Source organism: Schistocerca americana, chromosome X, assembly GCF_021461395.2.
Source record: "Schistocerca americana isolate TAMUIC-IGC-003095 chromosome X, iqSchAmer2.1, whole genome shotgun sequence".
Classification (NCBI taxonomy): Eukaryota; Metazoa; Arthropoda; class Insecta; order Orthoptera; family Acrididae; genus Schistocerca; species Schistocerca americana.
In genome coordinates this window covers 87,644,881-87,667,386 of record NC_060130.1, presented here as the reverse complement: position 1 = coordinate 87,667,386, position 22,506 = coordinate 87,644,881, and the positions used below count along the sequence as shown (strand labels likewise).

At 39.3% G+C, this 22,506-nt stretch overlaps 1 protein-coding gene across 1 annotated transcript in view; it reads right to left on the bottom strand.

Annotated features, from left to right (window-relative positions):
• Positions 1 to 22,506, bottom strand: part of LOC124556534 — a 487,563-nt gene that overhangs the window by 146,619 nt on the left and 318,438 nt on the right. The window contains exon 10 of the mRNA XM_047130488.1: positions 17,805 to 18,056. Coding sequence (XP_046986444.1) covers positions 17,805 to 18,056 — 252 coding nt within the window. The remainder of the gene's footprint in view (positions 1 to 17,804; positions 18,057 to 22,506) is intronic.

The following is a 22,506-nucleotide window of genomic DNA, read 5'->3' as shown; positions in this document are numbered from 1 at the left end:
ATTTGATCTGATTTCATTTATGGGCCTTCATGCCTGCTGATGCAGGAGGACCAGCCATTCCACCAGCCAGTACACTCTTCAACTGTTCCAGAGGTGTCAGCTCTGTCAACACTGCCTAATGCACTGCCAGCACCCTCTCCAGTTTGGCGATGTAGGTTTCGGCACCAACCTGTTCATTTTTGGCTCTATGTGACCTTCTCAGGGGGAGGGCGGGGTGATAAATTTAGTATCCCTGCTAGTGGATACCAATGATGAGTGAGTTGTGCAGCAAGCTGTCCTGGATGGCACATGTGAAGCACTGTATGGGCAAAACCACTGATCCAATGTTTACCTGTCAGTAATAGTAGGCCAGGGTCATCAGTTCTTATGCTGATTTTACCACTCTTGGACCTGGCCTACACCTCATGCCACAGTCTGTTTCCAAGTTCTTAGTTGCTCAATTGCTCACACTGGTTGTATTTGATGTTTGTTTTCATGCTCATCTCTATGAGGTGTTTGGATTTTCTGCTCTCCCATAAGATAGACTTGAACATTGAGTTTCATTCCCTCTTACAGGATTTAGCTCCCTGACTTTGTTGTTGAGCCACTTTCAACTAGTATAGTTACATCTGTATGGACAGTGACTGTTCACAGAACTGTCACACCCTGTGTAGATACAAAACTCTCCATATGGCCCTTTTCCACTGACCGACTACACTCACACAACACTACTGTAATAGTACTCCCACTAAGATCTGAAACGTCATTATATGGTAGACATATTTCTAGGAGATTGATCACTCTGCCTAATGTAAGGTTACAGACATACTGATATTCTCACTTCCAGTATTAATGATGGATAATGGCTTGTGCTTTCACATTTCCACTCTTCACTGACTAAACTTTGTGTAACACTGATCTTTCCAGTCACACAAAGAGAGTGCTGCTGGGTCTATATCTAAACAAAATATCTTCTTCATTTTAATTAATTTAGGCTAGTATTTATGGGTATTGCAATTTTCACAAATGTTAGTGTAGTGGCAGTAAGAACATATAAGTTACAACAGATTTGTGTGGGAATCATTTTGAGCACTGGGTAGTATTGGTGTTGACATTAGCCTGGAATGAGGAGGCAGCTCAGTGTAAGAGTAATATAAATTTTATGAGGTACCTTTGAATTGTTTCAAGTTGACACAAAAGTATTTTCACGCTACTCTTGTCTTAATGTGAAAATTCAAAGTGTTGTCCCTATCTATGTGAACTGAGTGTTCAACTAAGCTATTACTGTTTCGTATTTCTTGGGTTGACTAGAACACATGTATTCAGTGAGACAGGTGGCAGTCCAGTGTGTTTTAACAGACTCAAAATTTATGATTATCTGTATTATAAAGTGTCAAATACATAAGTAACTTTTATTCTTTTATGACAAGGGATATGTATGCATAACAAAATGTGCTACATTGTGAAATTCAGAAATGTTTGGCAAGATAGTTGTGTGTGAATCTACTCAATGTGTGATTATCTGAAATTAATAACACTATACACGGGGAATTTTACAATTGGGAAACAGTTTGGTTTCATTAGCAGCTATGGAAGCATAAATGCATCAGCACAGAGACATGAACATCTTAAGTCTAATGCAAATAGGAAATAGCAGTGACCACAGATTGAAAATTAATTAGTTATTTTCATTCATGAGCATCCAATGCTTCAGTGGATTGCTAACATTGAGACAAAGATGAAAACTCAAATATGAACAAGGTTGAAAATATTTGCAATTTAGTGATTCTAATTGAAGTAATGCACACAGACTTGAAAGCCACACACATTAGCAGCATGTTGTCAACAGTGAAAGTATGCCACAAAGCAGCAATAATGTGAACTTCCGATAGAGCCCACCATGTGCAAGTGCCTGTTTAAACCCTGCCATGCTAAACTAATGCTCATTTATCATGTATTACTGCCTGCATACTTTTGTCTTATCTTAGTTTGTTTGGTGTATGTTATGGTGATTGGTATACATGCCCCGTCTAATAAAGTTGTGCTAATATTCATGGTTGTGTTGTATGTCCAAGTTACAACAGAAGTGGCAATGAGTATAGTATTGTTCTCTGTGTGGTTTGCAGTCTCTGCTTGTGTCTATGATACTGACGAGTTTTTATGCTGGCTGGTTGATCGGCCAGGGGTTCTTACTGCAGCGTTGCAGCATCTCGTCATCAGCAGGAGGTACTCACCACAGTGCAACACAATCTAACCCAGATATTGCAAATGCTTGCCTTTGTTTTGGCCAGTTCTGGTCGATCTCAAACTATATTACCTGCCACGTCACCCCTTCGGCCTCCCGTTTTGCCTGTTGCTGCCCTGGCCATTTATCCACCATCACTTCTGGCTTACAATGAGTCTGTCAGACAATGAGAAGCTTATGAAAAATGGTTGCAGCAAAATTTTCATGCATTTGGATTGGCTGATGTTAATTTATGCCATGCTTTATTTCTGTCTTGGTTATTGCCTTGCATGTATCAACACCTTGCCAACTGCCCCCCACCCCTGCAGGATCTGTCTTCATTCTTTTTGGATAACATGTGTGACCTTCTTCCAATAAGAAGCAGACATTTGTCATTGCTGCTTGAGTTCTATCTGTGTCACAAGAAACTAGAACATTCCTATAAGCTTAGTCAGCTGAGCTTCACAGTTTAAGCCATTGTTGTCACTTTGTCACTGATGTACATAAGGAGTCATATGCCAACCAAATGGTTTGCAATGCAATCATTTGGCTGGGCCCGATTGTGAGGTTTATGGTCAGTCACTTCAATGTGAAAACCCTCCCTCTCTGACATTTTGACTACTGCACAACCGTTTGAGGCTTTGAGGGCTGTGGGTACTCAAATTGAATCCAGGTGTGATGTTGCAGAAGTTCAACCTGCTTCTCCCTGCTGTTTGTCGGATGGTTCACAGGGGGACGATATGGTGGTGGTAGTCTGCATGCAAGCAAAACATCACAGCGGCCTGCCCAACTCAATGCAGCTGCCATGGCCACAGTAGCAGCACAGCAAGCCAAGTAATGATAAAAAATGCAAGTGCTCCATGTTTCCCTCTTGCCCCTTGTGTTTTGTCATTCATGATAGGCCAGATTGTCCTAAGCATTGGGCTGTTTGCTTCCAGTGGAACAAGATGTGGGCCACATGGCTCCTGTTTGTAACACAAAATTCTGACAGCCTATTGCAGATGCTGACAGCCTATTGCAGATGCTGACATGGATATCAGCAATCTCCAATGCATCCAAAAAGCTTTTTATTGATGTCTAGGTTTATCAGAGGGTTTTACACATGCAAGTCGACACTGGTGCTGCAATGTCATTACTCAACTTGCAAACATAGGCTTGGATTCTCCACCCTTAGTGCCAGTGTCATCTACATTAGTTGCCAACAATAAACAAAGCATTCTGATATTAGGTATTTTCTCAGCCCCCATCACATAAAAATCTGTGGTTCATCTGCTGACTTTTCTGGAGACAAACAATGCACGCACCAAAAATTTGGTTGGTTTGGACACCTTAAACCTTTTCAGGTTTACTACTTCTGATGACATGTCATCTCTGATCAAGTGCCTTACACACAACTTCATCCTTTATGCTCAGAATTTTCTGCCCCATTTTCTGTGGGCTTGGGTTGTGCCAATAATTTCAAAGCCCACTTCACCATGAAACCTTCAGCCAGATTCCATTTCTTTTGGGCTTGCCCGGTGCCAATGGCGCTACATGACCAAATCAAGGCAGAGCCCAACCTCCTCATGGCCTTCTGGATTGTCCAACTGATTGCATCCAGAAAATGGGTTACCCGCTTAGTCATTGTCAAAAAGCCGTTGGGATGGTGCTTCCAAAGTTTCTGTCAATGCTTAGTCTATCACTGAGATGAATTCCTTACTGTGCCCTGATGAACTTTTTTCTATGCTCTCTGCTGGTCAGTATTTTGCCTAATCAACCTCTCTCATGCATATTTGCAGCTTCCCATTGATGTTGACTCTCAAGCGCTCTTGGTCATTAACACTCCTTTTGGCTTGTATCAATATTTGCTGTTACTATTTGGTGTCAGCAGTGCCCAGGAGATTTTTCAATGGTTTCTCGAACAACTCACGAGGTCTGTGCCTGGCTGTGCCTACAGTCTTGATGCTATTGTGATGTCTGGCTCCTCTGCTGCTGAACATCTCAATAACTTATGTATGCTCTTTTCAGTGAGATCCTGCAATTGCTGCATGCTGATCACTGTGGAGTGTCAATACCAAGGCGTTAGCCTGCCGTCATATTTTTTGGGCTGGTTTGGATAGCGACATCATTTGTTTGGTTAGGTATGTTCTCAATGTGCATCACAGCAAGATTCCCCGCAGGCAACATTGTCTCTGTGGCCGCAATCTTTGCAGGACTGGGACCATGTCCACATCAATTTTGTGGCCCTTTCCTTAATGCATACTGGCTAATAGTAATTTATGTATTCTCTCGATTCCCATATGTTGTTCGTTGCCCGTCAACTTCAGCCTCTGCCACCATGGCAGCCCTGTCTAAAACTTTTTCCATTGAAGGGCTTCCAGCAATGTTGGTCTCTGATAATGGCCCTCATTTTATGCCACAGGAGTTTACCTCCTTCTGCAATGCCCATGGGATTTACCACATTTTTGTCCCACCCTTCTACCCACAATCCTATGGTGAGTCAGAAAGGTTAGTTAGAGCATTCAAAACACAAATGAAACAACACGACTCACTGCGTTGGATCAGTTTCTTCTGTCTTCCTATTGCTTCATGCTGTTTGGCAGCAACAGCCCCACCAAACTGCTCAAAACACAAATGAAACAACATGACTCACTGCGTTGGATCAGTTTCTTCTGTCTTCCTATTGCTTCATGCTGTTTGGCAGCAACAGCCCCACCAAACTGCTCCACAGGTGTCAACCCCAGATACTCCTGCAGTCTGGCCAGGGTAACTGATCTGTGCAGCCATTGTCCCATTTCTGATCCAAGGTGGCTGTCTGGACACGTGGGTTTGGTCATTTCCCACAAAATGGATTCCCGCTGTCATATCCTGAAGCTGCCATCTCTGCATCATCTGTATGGAGGAGAGCCCCTGTGTGCGCCATTACAACCAGTTGTGCCCGTGTGTAGACGACCAGATCCTGGTCCCTGCTACGACATACGAAGGGTTCCCTATCACTGCAGCTTCTCCAATACTGCTACAAATATTGATGCAGCAGCCATCCATACCAGACCAGTCTCCACCACCTCAGCCATCAACTGTGGGGGTACCACAACCACCAGGCCCTGGACCTGATGTGGACATGGAGCTCGCACTGACATCACCCATCTTACCATATAGGTTGTCATGAGGAGGCAGACTGCAACACTGCCTGTGCCCAAAGTACTTCTGACCATACGCTCCAGTATCAGCATGTCATTTCAGTCAGAGCCTTGTGGAGGAAGACACCATGGACATCTCACAAACACGAGCTGTTCCCCAAGGGAAGAGGAATGAAGTAATGTGTGCACTCTTGAAAGCCGTGTACATTAGCAGTGTGCTGTCATCCACAAAAGTGCACTTTAAAAGAGCAATACTGTGAACTACTGATAGAGCACACCACGAGCAAATACCTATTTAAGCCCTGCAACACTACAATTGCTCTCAGTTATCATGTGATTACTCCTTGCATACATTTGCCTTATCTTATTGTGTGCAGTGTATGTTATGGCGAATGGTGTACATGCTACAGTCTAATAAATTTGTATTAACATTCTTGGTCATGTTGTGTGCCCAAGTTACAACACTAATCAGTCATGTTCTGGGTATCAATTATATCAAACCTATGTCCAGCAATATATGCTGTGAAACAACAGGATACAACAGGAATAAATTGCAAGGCAAATGTGACAGGTAAGATGTAATAACTTAATAGATTACAAGCAGTGAAGAGGGCAGTCCCCATATTAATGATAAAGAAAGCAGAAAGCAGAGAAAAAAATTTCTTAGAAGCAGTGAACAAAAACATAAAAGGAAAGGAACAACACTGAAATGCAATAGAGCCTGGAAAGCTTAAAACAGAGAATGGTAGAGTTTAAACATAAGGGAAAATAATTATGCATGTTAGCGAAAACTAAACTACAGAAGGAGAAATCATAGGACTAATTCTCCACAGACAAAAATGTCATCCAAAGTCTTGCTGTTTTGTTGTATAGCATATTCTGCAATGCACTATTTTGTGTAACTGGTTTATCAGGGTAAGGAGAAAATATCTCAGCTTGACAATGAGATGGTATGCATAGTATCAAAATGTCATTTTTGTTAAGATAATAGATGTTGTACAATAATATAAGTAAAGCATAATTTGACTTGCACAACAGTTTGGTTTATATGGCATTTAAAGTACTCTTGCTGTGTGTGTTTTGTTCAAATAACAAACTAGAATACCACATCATCCTTAAATTCATTATTTTGGATTGTTTATCAGCAAAAAAGTTTGAGCAAAATTAATGAAGATTCGCAAATAGTCTGCTATTTCTTTTTAAACAAATAAGAAAAGGTCAGCTAAATTAAGTATTGGCATACTTGAATAACTAAATACTACAAAACTTTGCGAAAGGTGAGTGTCACTTTGTTGAAAGCCTACCAAAAGCTAATACAGCAACAACATAGTCATCAATTCTTGGACCCTTTCGAACTGAATAAAACTAAATTTGCATTCCACTTTGTTATTGTGTATGAAGCAGTGGTCCGTCACTTCATTCCAGAACTCCAAAGCACTCAGTGGAATTCTGTGATCCTTCATCAAAAAAGGCGAGACACTCTTATCTCCTAGAAAATTGCTTGTGGAATGGGGAATGAATTAGCCTGACTGATTGCCAAGCAATAGGTTAAACAGTAACTTGTGAATACTATGCTACTCTTTTGGATCAACCAAATGAAAAATACATGAAGGAGTTCTGAGATGGAAAAGAATAATAATGAAGTATTTGAAATTTGAGTTGTTGGAACGTCCATCCCATACACCAGATTTGGTATATTCTGACATCTATCTATCCACATATTGAAAATTGTGGTGGGAAAACGCTTTGAGTCAAATGGAAGAGTTGTGGTAGATGAGTATTTTGCAGATCTTCCACAACTGCAGATCAAGGATTCAGTCTACTAACAGGAATAATGTTTCATATAACACACTGCACTAAACATGAAACATCTTTCAAAAAGACTATTTTTAACCTAAAACCATGACTAGCACAAAATATGTTTACCTAATCTTCTACTTCATAGCAAATATGTTGACAAAGAAAGCTGAACACCGAGTGAGGTTGCACAGTGGTTAGCACACTGGGCTCGCATTTGGGAGGATGACAGTCCAAACCTGCATCTGGCCATCCTGATTTAGGTTTTCCATAATTTCCCTAAATTGCTTCAGGCAAGTCCTGGCATGGTTCCTTTGTATGGGCACTGCCAACTTCCTTCCCCATCCTTCCCTAATCTGACAGGACCGATGACCTCGCAGTTTGGTCCCCTCCTCCAAACTAACCAACCAAAGCTGAACACTGATTGCATGTAAACCACAACCTGTGACTTGATAAGGCGTTGCAGTTGTAAGCCACTGGATCTTCATTTGGAATGGCAGGTGGACTGGTTGAGTTGGAAGTAGTATCAGGCAGGGTGGGTAAAGGTAGAGGGAGGCAGAGGCAGGGAAAGGAACTGGGGGTGAGTGGCTACAGCTTGGAAGGAGGCAACCTGTTTGGCAGCTAGGAATGCAGGAGGGAGGGGTGGCAGGTATATGGGTTGGCAGGGTTGCAGCAGCCATGGGAAGCGGCACATGCTGAAGGTGACATGGGTACATGAATTAGGAAGTGGTCACAGGATGGTAAAAGGGGAAACTGTTAGGTTGACTGTGTGGGGACAGTGCCACAGATTTGTCCATAAACCTCCCCTTCAAAGGAAATGTAGTTATGGGTCAGGATATAGCTGTTAAGGTGTATAAGAAATGAGGTGGTGAGTTTGGAGGCTGATGGCTGTTGGTAGAGGTAGTATTCAACAGCAGCAAAGCCATGGACACGAGGGGTGTTGGTATATAGGGAGGCAGCATCAACACTGATGCATCCGGGAGGTAAAGAGTTGAGGATGGTGGAAAGTTGATGTAGGAAGCGGTTAGTATCTGATGTGGGAAGTTAGGTTTTGGGCAATTGGTTGGAGTTGTTGGTCAACAAGAGCAGAAATTCTTTCAGTGGGAGCACAATAGCCAGCTATAATGGGATGTCCAGAATTGTTGGATTGTGGATTTTGAGGAGCATCTAGAAGGCTGGTGTGTGGAGTGTTATTGGGATGAGGATGGAGATGGACCCAGGTGAGAGGCACTGGGAAAAGTCCATGGACTTCAGTAGGGCTTGGAGGTTATCTTGCACTTCTGGGAGAGGATCACTCTGGTGACAAGACTGTTGTAGGATGCAGTCTGTTGTTCTTGCTGTGTGTTAAGTTTGTTCAGTGGAGTTATATGCTGTTTTTCTCACTGGCTGAGAGGTTTTCTGGCGAATAGGTTTCTGTTTGATTGTGTTCATTTGTTTTGATGGGGCAGTGTATTCATGTTTTTAATGTTGTCATAGCCTGTATTCAGTGGTATTAGTTGCTTTCTGCATATCTTATGACAGTATTTGTGTGTCACACTGGTTGTCTCCATCCATGTGTTGTTGACAAAGGAATTCTCTTAGTTGATGCAGTTGGTCTGTATTGTTTTTAGTAGTTATTTAGTGCCTTTTTCATATTTTTGTGACAATCCAAGTCCCAAGACTGGCAGTGCATTTTCATCTATATGATTTGAGTGCACATTTCCATTATCATTTCTGCCCCATCAGTGCCTCACATCCTTTGGCTATAGAAGCAGCAAATTTAGAAACTGCTACAGGGTGTAACTCAGATCACTCAGGTTTTGGTTGCTACAGCCACATCTCATCATGCCTCTCTCACAGCTGTGCTGACTTTTTGTGTGTATTACAGAAAAAATTTGGGACTTGTGCCATCAATAGTTGGAGTTGCACTTTATGGCCTATGGTCTCCAAGGTACACAACATAGTGCTCAGTTTCTTCTCAGTGGAAATACAGAAATTTTTTGTTTGTGTTATAAATTTTTCACAGTCTCTCATCCAGAGGACATAGACTATAAACTGTTAGTGGAACAAGTAAATGTGCATTTCTGTTGTGTCAGTCACCTCGTGCTGCACAGTGAGGATGTCATGTCCTTCTTCAATGATGGACAGTCTTTTTCATGGTGTTTGAGTGAAAAGTGTCCAGACTGGGTGACCAACTGTTTTGTGTGTGGCAAGCTGGGCCACTTTCAGTCAGGTTGTTTACAACATTATTGTTGTGCCATGCAGCACTGTGTGTTTCATTCCCAGAGATCTATGGTAGCAGTCTCACCACACTTTGTCAAGCCTGTGACGCCATCAGATGCCAGCCATCTTCTCCACACTGACTCTGTCACCACCAGCCTTCCAGCCATCATCTGACCTATCGGCTACGATGTCAATCCCATCATGAGTCTAGACGTCACTGGCTCTCGTGTCATCACTAACTGTGTCGACAACATCATCAGTCCTACCTTCATCAGCCCTGTACCAGCTGTCACTCATGTCGTCGCTGCGTCAGTGATGCCATCAGCACTGTCATCAGTCCAGACGTCATCAGCCCTATCCCAATCAGCCCTCATGCCATCACCAACTGTGTCGATGATGACGCCAGTCCGGTCATCGCTGGCTCTCCTGTTTGTGCCAAGCCTGTCAGAGACAACATCATTCCTGCGGTCCAGCCTGGCACTGCCAGCCCTGATGTGGCTGAGAAATAGTTTCACCTGTGTTTCCATGCACCTGGTGCTGAGTGTTTGCAGTTTCTGTACTGTTCTTGTGCATCAGCAGGCATGTGTCCCACAACACATGCTCAGCAATCTTGTTAGCTGTCTCCTGTATTCTTATTCAGTGGTTTATATAGTTTCCAATGTTCTTATATGTGCATAGTGTTTTTGTTCAGTTCAGTGTACATGGAATGCAACGTTTGGTAATTTTTTTTTTTGCTCAGTTCCCAGTCTTCCTTTTACTGACTGTGTTGATCTTGGGACAGTCAGCTCTGGTGAGGACTGCCCCTGTGAATGCAAGACGTCTTTGAGATGGCAGTACCATCTATTTTTAATTTTTAAGGTGGCAATGTTGTATCCATCTGGTAGTCAATTCCTCCACACACCAGGTAGGCCATGCAGACAGCCAACCCACCAGGGGGACAAGCGAACGCAGCTCACATCAACACCGAGATATTTTCCTTGTACGGCCTAGGCTGTTTACTACAGAGCTACACATTGCCTCCACAGTGTCTAGGGCCACCAACAGGCAGTGTCCTGTTACAGAAGAGTGCACTGTTGGCAGGGCACTATTTGGTACACCAGGTCACATGCTCTCGCAGTGCCATGTGGATAGCCATCTATGTCTGACTATTTGGGCTACCACTGGACTGTGCTACGTGAATTACACCTTATGCCTCAAGTTGGCAGTACCAGCAGTTCCATCCAGCTGCATCAGCAGTTCAGTCACAGTGCTACAAGTTTGTAGTACCAGCAATTTTGTGTCAGTGCTTTACACCGGCAGACCTGGCTCAGTTCATCGTCATCTTCACCTGCAGTATACCATCAATCATACGCCAACAGTGCTGGCCCAGTAATGTCCAAGGTATTCATGCTGCTGTCTACTATGTCACTGGTGTTTGTCATATAGGCACATTACAGACAATGTCACAGGAGTGACATTTCTGTTGGATATAAATGGAGTTCAAGATGGTGGCGAGTATAGATGTACATGATGTTACTGCTAAATTAAATTACAGTGATGTAGTTAAAAAGATCGCTTGTATGAACTGCGAAGAAGAACTTAAAATGTATAGTGAAGATATTTCAAGTTCACAATCAGTAATCAAAGGATTAAGAAGAGAAAATGACAGCCTAAAGCATGAAAATATGGAGCTTAGGTCGAAACAAAACATGGGTGTACTGCTGAAAGTTAGCAACTATAAGTCGATGGAATGGAAGACAGTGAACGGCAGATGTAAAGCATAAGGTGAAAAAATTTCACCTACAGTGAGTAAACCAACTTTCGAGTGTGAAAACAATTTTAATATCCTTTATTCCGAAAACTGTAGTCAAGTGACTGGATTGAAATATGAGGTAAATTCGAGTGTGTGTAAAAACGTCACAAAAAGTAATCTTCACAGCAAAAAAAGTGAAAACTCTCACAAAACAGATTTGCCCTACCTGTGCCTCAGCTCTTACCAGAGACCAAAGTGTGAAATGTGGCGAAAAAGAATTTCATAAACTATGCAGTGGAGAAACAAACAAAAAACGGTAAAAAACATGATCGTCAAACCGTCAAAAAAAAGGTACAATGTTCTCTTATTAACAGACAGCCATGGCAGAAATTTGGCGAGTGTTTTACAGGAAAATTACAAAGATATCCAAGCAATAGGAATAGTGAAACCAGGTGCAAGTCAAAATCTGTTATTGGTGTCGACTAGCAGGGAAACAAAAAAGAAGAGAATGGCGAGAAAGAAGAAAATGAATATGTAGTGTGTATAGCTGGTGCCAATGACATTGCAAGAAATGAAAAATGAAATTGCCTAGCAAGCCTGGAAAACTTCCTAGAAGCAAATAAATCACGAAACACCATTGTTACAATGATGCTCATACACAATTCATGTGTAAATAAGTAGATTCGAAAAACAAACATTAAAATGAAACAAATTTGTGCTTGTTTTGGCAAATGTAAAATATTAGATATAGGCAAACTGAACAGAAGCCTACATACCAGACATGGTATGCACCTAAATTTTGAAGGCAAAAAATTCTTGTGTGACAAAATATGGGAAATTATCAAAGAAAAAGACAAATTAAACAGAATTCTCAGTCACAAAGTAAACAATGATGTTTTTTTAGAGGAAAGCATAATAAATTAACCCTTGCATATCAGAATGTCCAGTATGTAACTAATAAAACAGAGCAGCTGAGTGTTTACCTAAATGAAACCAAGCCACACCTCTTCCTAGCGAGTGAATTGGGATGCAAGGAAGAGGAAGCATATGGTTACAGGCTAAAAAATTACAGACTTATAAACTTGTACTGCAGAAAGACACACAAAAGTGGTGGGGTAGACATTTATAGTAGAAATGATATAAAATGTGAAAAAGTGAAATGGATAGATGATCTGAGTACTGGAATGTTATTTGAGGTTGCAGCAGTAAACAACAACCTTATTATAGCAGCACTGTATAGGTCACCTGGAAGTAACACAGAAGAGTTTCTAAATTGCCTAGAGGACTTACTGGAGGGACAGCAGTGTATAAAAAAACACTTGTTGCTTGTTGGAGACATCAACATAGACTCATTAAATAATAATGTTAATTATTTGCGCTATTACAGTGTTATAACTTTAAACAAATGAACTCAGAACCTACAAGAGCCACTGCAAATATGAAGACATGTATTGACCATGTTCTCACAAATGTAGGAAAAGAGAAAGTAAATGTAAACACCTTAGAAAACTACATTTGTGATCACAGAGCCCTTACTATGGAAATTGATGTAGGGAACATAGATGTAACTGAAAGTGATACAGTTATATACAAAGTACTGGAAAAAGTTATGTATGAGAAACTTATGAAATTTATAAATAAAAACAGCATCCTATGTAATGAACAACAAGGATTCAGTCCATCCTAAACCTGATGGACAAAAAACAGGAAACAATAGGAGTCTTTATTGACTTGTCAAAAGCTTTTGACATGGTGGACCATAAAATTCTGCTATCAAAGCTAGAAAGATATGGTATTCGAGGTCTGTCCAACAAGTGGATCAGTTCCTTCCTGAGTAATCGTATGCAGGCAGTGTGCATCAAGCACACAAATATTGAACTAAAAACTGTATCAAATCACCTATCTGTCTATAAACAAATTAAGTGTGGTGTACCCCAAGGATCAGTATTGGGACCCCTTCTGTTTCTTCTGTACATAAATGATCTAAGCCTAAATGCTGATGCACACAAAACAATCATATTTGCAGATGACACCACGATTCTACTAAAAGGAGACGACGATGAACAGTTACAGCAGACAGTAAACACGGCCACAAAACTACTTAGCAGCTGGGCACAGAGTAATCAGCTTGTAATAAACAGTAAGAAAACCATTGCTCTAAATTTCCGCAATGTTCCTAACAAGGACACGTTTATCCCATCAGTCTCTATCAATGACGAACCAGTTGGTAACAATACTGAAACAAATTTCTTAGGACTTTGGCTGCAGAGTAACATCAGATGGAATAAGCATATTGAATATCTCAATGCAGAACTGAGCAAAACATGTTACCTTCTTTGTTCATTAAAATCATGCTGTAGTGAGAAAACAGTATTGAATGCATATCATGCGTACATTCATTCTCGTCTTAGATATGGTGTCACCTTCTGGGGAAACTCTAAAACAGCTAATAGCACTTTTAAACTACAAAAAAAGGGCCATTAGAATCTTGTTTGGGTGCAAGCCTAGAGACTCTTGTAAACCCCTGTTTAAGAAATCTGCTATTCCTCCATTACCATGTGTATACATTATGGAAACCCTTTTGTTCTTTAAATTAAATGTAATAGGCAAGGACTGGAGACTGCAAAAAAACTGTGATATGCATGAGCACTTTACCAGACAAAACAGAAACTGACATGTGACTCAAATCAGCACAGCACTGTGCCAAAAAGGTACTTTTCACATGGGAGTTGAGCTTTATAACAAACTTCCTGAAAACATAAAATCTATCACTGAGGTCAATACATTTGGAAAATCTCTAAAGTCATATTTACAGCATCACTGCTTTTACTCCATTGAAGAATATTTAAATTTATGATGGTGGTGGTGGTGGTTAGTGTTTAACGTCCCGTCGACAACGAGGTCGTTAGAGACGGAGCGCAAGCTCGGGTTAGGGAAGGATTGGGAAGGAAATCGGCCGTGCCCTTTCAAAGGAACCATCCCAGCATTTGCCTGAAACGATTTAGGGAAAACACGGAAAACCTAAATCAGGATGGCCGGAGACGGAATTGAACCGTCGTCCTCCCGAATGCGAGTCCAGTATGCTAACCACTGCGACACCTCGCTCGGTAAAATTTATGAAATGAGTTATATAAATACTTATGCGTAAAGTGTATTATTGTAACCTTAAATATGTATGCCTTGAAATGACTTTCAGCCTGTATATTTATAACGTGACTTGTCCAATGTCTTATGCATAAGCTGCTATGTAGACAACAGGACCAATAAAAATACAATACAATACAATACAAAGAAAATTTAATTATTCTAAACTTAAGATGGTACTAGGGAATGAAAAATGGGAACCAATGTACAATGCAGCTGAAGTGAATGAAAAATGGGAATATTTATAAAGTTATTCAGTAACACTTTAAATGAAACCTGTCCCTTAGTTAAAAAAGTAAATAAAGCTACAAACCATAAACCTGAGAATCTCCCTTCTGAAATTATTGAACTGAGGTAGAAAATGAAAGATTGCTATATACTTTTTAGAGATACTAAACTACAATATTTCTCAACAAAATATAAACTGCTCAGAAAAACTTACAGAGAGTCCTTGACTAACGTAAAAGCACAGAAATATACCTCTGAAATAAGGAACTCTAGCTGCATCAGTAAAACTGCCTGGAAAATAATGCATAAAGAAAGTGGGAAGCAGAATTCCTGTGAACACAGCAACATAACATTAAAAGAAAATTGTGAAGAAATAAATGTGTGAGAAATTTATACAAAAGTTCAGTACAGTTGGTACAAATGAAGTTCATGTCAAGCCACAAAATTTTAGCCTTGGAAAATCTAGCCAGTTCTTTTATATCCACGGCATTACTGAGAGGAACGTCCTAGCAATCATATCAGCACTTCAACCAAAAATGTCTTGTGGCTGGGATGACATTTTACCTAAACTGCTAAAGGAATGTAGGGATGAATTAGTGAAACCCCTGACTCACTTGATAAATACCTCCCTCAGTAATGGTGTAATCCCTGACCGTTTCAAAATTACTGAAATTATACCAGTGCATAAAAAGGGATTAAAAACTGACACTAAAAACTACAGGCCAATATCATTATTCTCAGAACTAGGCAAATTGTTAGAGAGAGTAATACTAAATCAAGCTGTATCATATTTCACCAAACACAATTTATTAAACAATCTACAACATGGAATTAGAAAAGGGAGATCTACTACAACAGCAGTAGCATCTTTTATACATGAAATATTAAATAAGCTGGAAAAAAGTGACAACGTAATAGGCACTTTCCTAGATATGAGTAAAGCCTTTGATACTGTGAATCATAACATTCTTCTGTATAAGCTAGAAGAGTACGGGTTGAGAGGACTAGCCTTGAAACTACTTGCCTCCTATTTTGAAAGACAGGAAACAGTGTGTAAAGCTAACTTATAAAAATAATGAGCAGCTCCTAACAACTAAATAAACCTCCAGGACACTTCAATGTGGCGTGCCTCAAGGAAGCATACTAGGGCCTTTTCTGTTCCTTGTATATGTAAATAACTTATTTGAACCCCAAAACTGCATGGTTGTAAGCTATGTCGATGACATATCCTTCATTAGCTGTGGCAGTGATATGCAGTCTGCAGCTAACAGTATCGATATCAGTTTCAATACTCTGTCCACATACCTTACATCAATCAAGCTTCTTGTAAATAAAGACAAAACAGGAATAATGAAGTTCATCCTCAGTTATAATGCTGCCATAACTGATACTGTATTTAAATCCCCATTGGGTCTTGCATATGCAAATTCACATACATTTTTGGGCATCGTTGTTGATGAACACTTATCATGGAAAGAACACGTAGATAATATTTGGAAGAAAATCAGTAGAAATGTGTATCTTCTGAAACGGGTCTCAGCCTTCTCGCACCATGATCTTTAAGGCAAATATATTTTTGGTTGATTCATCCGCACCTTCAGTATGGTATTGAGATATGGGGTGGGGCACCAGCAGTTCATATAAATAGACTTTTTAGATTACAAAAAAAGGCAGTAAGAATGGTAGCCAAGGTAAAGAAGAGAGAGCCTTGTAGAGACATCTTTAGAAAATATAAAAGTCTTACAGTGTACTCCGTGTATATACTGCAGACAGTCATGTCCATGAAACAAAATCCTGAATTTAATACGACAAACAGTAATGTACACAACTATGATACACAGGGAAGGGAAAATTCTCATAGAATTGGGACCAATAAAAAGGCAATGGAGCACAGCCCACATAGCATGGGAGCAATTTTCTACATTGCACTACCCTGTGAATTCAAGAAAGCAAATCAAAATATGCTAAAGAGTAGACTGAAGCAATTATTAGTAGAGAAGTGTTGTTGCTCTATAGAGGACTTTAAGTTGTAGTGCTATCTTGGAAAACAGTGTATACACACAATGTCTTTGATCAATCAGTGGTATGAAAGAATGTAATTATACACTGTATTATGAGCACTGTACTATTACAAATATAAGCTAAATTGTGTTACACTATAGAGGAATCTGCTTGTAGTGCCCTTTTGAAAAATAGTGTGTACAGACATGTGTCTGATCCATATGATGTTATGAAAGAATGTAAATATTTTACTGAATGTGTGTAATGTAAGCTAAATTTTCCTGACAATGTCCAAAAACTTTTTGTTATATGGACAGAAAATAAATAAATAAATGTAGTTAGCTGTATGGACATTCATCCAAGGACAATACAATCAAGTTTTGTGTTATTAATAAACAGTTATTCCTTCAAGTGTCCTGATGACTCCTCATACAAGGATAGCAACAAGACTGTCTGTACTACCTGCAGTGAATCCTCAGACATCCTACTCTATACTCGGTATGTTAAATTTGCCTGTAACTAATTCTGTGCTACTGAGCATAGACTTTCCTTGAATGATCCTACAGTTACTAGGGCAGAATCAGGTATTCAATAAAAACATCCAACAATTAACTTGAGTTTACCTAGTCCTGTTACTTGTATGCAGATAATTTCACAATCAGACTCAATTTCAACCTTGATAGGCACAATATTTTTCTCAACACCAATGAACACTCAACCTCCTACAGTGTCTAATTTGTCTCTTCGATATGTCTCACTATATTTGTCTGAGATTTCTACTATGGGTTGCAACCAGCTCTCAGTTCTGAGAATAATGTGAGTACTACAACTTCCCTGGAGGGCAGAGATGTGGGTTTGACTCCTAGTCTAGCACATAACTTCAGTCTGTTAGAAATTGCCATTACAGTGTAACCTCTACAATATAGTTGGAGTTTCATTTTAGGATCAGTAGTTGCTATCATCTTCTCAATATTTCTACTATGAGATGGTTTTGTTAAAATTAACTTTTTAATTATTAATACCCATTCAGTTGTGGTTATGTTAACTATAGTGACACATCTTTTTTATGTGAGAATAAATAATTTTGAAGTTTTGACATTAGAAATTTTCTGTGTTCACATCACAACCCTCAAAACTGACACGTACTGTTTGTTGACTACCGTAGGTGTCTTTCATCATAATTAGTTCCATCAAGTCAATATTCATATCCCTGACACTATGATCATAACAGGATTTCATTACACCTACGTCACAATTAATATTATGGGTATGACCTTTATGCATGAAAATGATATTAACTTTGAAGTTACTTTCTATATAGCACTAAGTAACAATAAATAAAGATGCACTGTAAAAATTAATACAAGCTACTGGATACCTGTGACTGGAAGATCTCTTGTTCCACATGGATTCGGCAAAGTTGTTCTTCCCATAAAGTATCAAAAACATTTTTCAGCCTTTCAAGTTCAACTTGATGCCTTTCTAACTGTTCTTCTAGTAATGAACATTCTCTAGTAACATGCTCATATCGTGCAGCCAGGGGTGGAGTATGTGCCCGGCGCAATAACGTGACATCTCTGTGAAGTTCACCAAGCCGCTCCTTTACACCACAGAGCTGCTGACTTAGTTCCTGAAACAAAAGGATAGAAAACTAAACAAGCTGACTAGACTTAGGTATTTAAAAGCTTCCTCATTAAGGGAACTAGAAATGCTGTAAAATTATGTGCTTTGTATCCAGTGAGCTATTTGGAGCACATCATTTGTTTGTAATCTCTTTGTATTTTTCTTTATACTGTTACATTTTATTTTTTGTATACTGCAACTCACTCTCTCTTTGAATATCCTCCTTTATTATAAAATCATCATTTTCTATGTACAATCATTTCAGTTATATTTAGTTACCAGTTACAGTACAAGCTCTTTTAATAATTTTTCTCACTTTCACATATCTCAGGAAAGGCTATTTACCTTTTTTGGGCCGTATTCTGCTTTTTCTATTGTTTTATGAGTTTGTATATTTGTATACATATATTCTTGTGTAATCTCAGAATCCATCAGTAATACAAATATTTCATACTGCATTTGGTATATGGTCTCTTCCAAAATGAAACCACAAGTAAACATTCCCATTCTTGTATATGCACATCTCTTGATCTTATCAAGAAAGGAAACCTTCAGTGATTGGACAGATATCTACCACACAATGTAATGTATAAGTAGAGTGTTTTGTGACAAACAAGGATATGACAAACAACACTTCTGCCCTAGAGAAAGCTGTTGCCATTCAATCCAAAGCTCTTATTGACATATCTTGATATTTGAAGTGCAAGAAGGAATAAAATATTGCTATATCTGCAAGTAGCTGGATATCAGTGCATTCATCAGAACCCAGGAAAGAACACCTCAAGCTGGAAGGTGTAAGGGCTGCCTGCAGAAGATTGGTTCGCTGATTTGGGGGAGGGGCACAAACAGCAAGGTCATCAGTCCTCCTGTGGACAGAACACAACATTAAGTTGTAGCTGAGCTAAACACAGCTGACTGACAGCAGATAGGACATACACCAGGACAAGACCAAAGAAAAGTACATAAACAATGAAATGCAAAGCAGAAAACTTCACCACAATGTTGTCAACAGGCAAAGAGCTAAGTCAAAATTGCAACCAGAGAGAAAGACCAAGTGCCAAGCAAGGTTGTTATCCAGTAGTCCATAGTACAATGATGATAGTAACCAACAATATCAGACTAGAGTACAGAAATGGCTGACTGTTTGCTAGGCAGCTGTATTTATATCAGTTGTGAGGCACACTGTTAGGTGGCGTATTCATGCGGTGAGACGAGTGGCATGCTCACACTGCGAGTGCAACACTGCGGCAAGACTATGTCCTCTAATGGCCATCTAGGTCCATTACCTCCTACGGGCATTCAGTTTCCATGGAGCTGGATACAAGACAAATAAGACACAACAAAAAAAACATACAACCAATTTTGAGTAATCTATAAAACAGTGGAATAATTTTGCAATTGAGTGTTATCTGGTAGTAACCTATGGTACTAACGAAGAAAATGGATGTAAAACTAATAAAAAAAAAAAAAAACATGACAATGGGTGCTATTTGGTGATTATTAATTGAAGTACATGAATGAACAATTTTCTATTCTATGTCTTTTAAAAACAAGAATATCATAAATATTTAAAAAATAGCTGTTGTTTGGTCACACTTTGGTCATTTTCATTCTGCACTGGTCATTTTTATTCAGAAAGTGTTGTTACATTGACATAAACAATTTCTTGTTATATAGTGTAATCAAACAGTTAAGTAAATGGCAGAAAGTATATGACAATAATATTAAATAGATACACTGTATGAATTATGGTTACATACTACATTTTATTTATTTATAGCTGATTAAAATAAGAACTGTAGACCATTTGTCACACACTCCCAGAATTAATGGGCAGCATAAAATACTTTACTTTTCATCCATTTTTCAATGATACTTTCAAACTGATTTATTGGTACTTTCAAGTAATTCACGGAAGTAGGCAAGACCAAGAGATTTGTAGCTGTTACGGGTTATTGCATGCCTAGAATATGACAAGTTAACTGTATCCAGTTCTGGTTATACTTACTTATATTTTTAATAAATAAAAAGGTATTATAGATATATAGGCTAAGTACTATCATTATATTAAGTTGTTTGAAATAATCTCCACATGATTCAAATGGCTAAGTTCGGCATTGCACCCGTTGCCTTTCTTTTTTCATTTAAACACTAGTTTTGAGACTATAGAAGTAGCCCATACCAGTACTCCATTAAATGAGATGGGAGGGAAGAATTCCAAACCTGCATATATTAAGAGTTCTTTACTGAAATAATTCCTTAGCTTGTAATGCAGACAAATGACACTAGCTAATCTGCCACATAGTTCTCCTGTGTGTGGGTATCCCAGCAAAGCTTTTGGTATAGGTGAAATCTTAATAGTTTGACTGATTTGTAATCAGAACAGGGAGCATTCAGATGAATATAATGTGTCCAATTTTATTGTAACTTTTTGTCTTACATTTGTCTGAAACCAAACGGTTCACCTCTTCATCATTACCAGTGCACTGTATTGGAAATATTCAATGTCAAAATCACATGTTACGATTGTTGTGCCATCTAAATATAGTACCACACCACAAGGTACAACTGTAGCTACTTCAGTTTAATGAATAATGAACAGTTAAGGTCTAGCAACAGGCCCATGAGAGAAACCTTTGAAACTGGAAGATAGTCTGGCTTTTGATAATTTCTCTTCAATAATAACTTCCTACCATTCCCCTGAGGCTGTATTAGGGATAGAATATTCTCTCCTGATATGTAGTGATAAAGATTTCTGATAAAAATGTTCTTGGGACAATATTAAATATTTCCTTGGATCCAACAGTGTTACATAGATTACATTCTTATTTTCAAAACAACTGCATATCTTCATTCCCATGCTCTCAACTACCATAACTGTAGAGAGACTTGTCTAAACCCTTACTGCAATGAGCTACATGCTGTGTCGGGACACTAGTCCATCAATATAACATGCAAGTCCAGCAGGTTGCAGAAACACCAGCTTGCAGGTGAACTGTCTTTGGGAAACAAGCACACATCATTGCTGGATGATAACACCAGTTTGTCTTCATGGGAAACTCTAACAGCCAGCACCACAACAAACAGTGATCAATTCTCCTACAGCTGGAAACTGTACCACCACTAGGAGGTGTGGTGAACTCAGCAGTACTTGCTTCCAGTAAGTCATGTACCTGCAAACAGACCATGCCATATCCATCTGCCTATGCAGTATTAAGGTCACTGCCCAGCCTTGGCAAGCCAGCTCCAGCTGCTGCCTGAACCAGAACTACATGCCTTTGCCATGACAAGAAGCAGCCATTAGTCAGCCATGAACATCCACCTCAGCAACTTGGCCTCTGTAAACTCAGGTGCAAGGATTTGGCATCTGCTGGTTTATCGAACTTAGTGCTTGTGACTAATGGGCAGCTGTCTCCTTGTGGTCTATCTGTATTTTTGAATTTGTTCTAATTTCACTCAAAAGTGATAATGGTTCACATTTGTTGTGGAACTTCTAGATTTGTCAGTCTGCCATAAGCTCAAGAGATAATTTATATAATTTCTGATATTTATGTTCTTTATACAGACAATTTGTAACATCAGTGGATTTTATATGAAGCAAGACTTTTATAATGGTTAAAATAAAAGTGATATTGTTTTCTGTATACCTAGGACCTTTGTTTTACTTGTGGAGCCCACATAAGGCCACAATACTACATATATTATTTGATTTCATGTTTAGGCATGAAGTATCCTTTTAAAAGTGTAGGCAAAGTTATCCAGAGATGCTCTGTCTCCTTTCTTATGAACTCTGATTGCAGATTCCTCAAAGATGCTAGATGATTTCCTGAATTTAATATTTTATAAATTACAATGGGATTACAACTTGTTTTCTGATACATTATATAGCATAATATGAGGTCTCCCTCCCCAATGACTTTGCCATTTGTGGGGAGGCTTGCATGCCTCAGCAATACAGACAGTTGTACTGTAGCAAGAGGGGCAGCAGCCTTTACAGTAATTGCAGGGGCAACAGTCTGGATGACTGACTGATCTGGGATTGTAACATCAACCAAAATGGCCTTGCTGTGCTGGTACTGTGAATGACAGAAAGAACAGGGAAACTACAGCCATAATTTACCCCAAAAACATGCGGCTCTACTGTATGGTTAAATAATGATGACAAACTCTTGCATAAAATATTCCAAAGGTAAAATAGTCCCCCATTCAGATCACTGGGTAGGAACTGTTCACGAGGATGTCATCATCAGGAAAAATGAAACTGGTGGTCTATGAATTGGAACATGAAATGTCAGATCCCTTAATCAGGCAGGTAGGTTAGAAAATTTAAAAATGGAAATAGATAGGTTAAGGTTGGATATAGCAGGAGTTAGTGAAGTCAATGGCAGGAGGAACAGGACTTCTGGTTAGATGAATACAGAGTTCTAAATATAAAATCAAGTAGGGATAATGCAAAC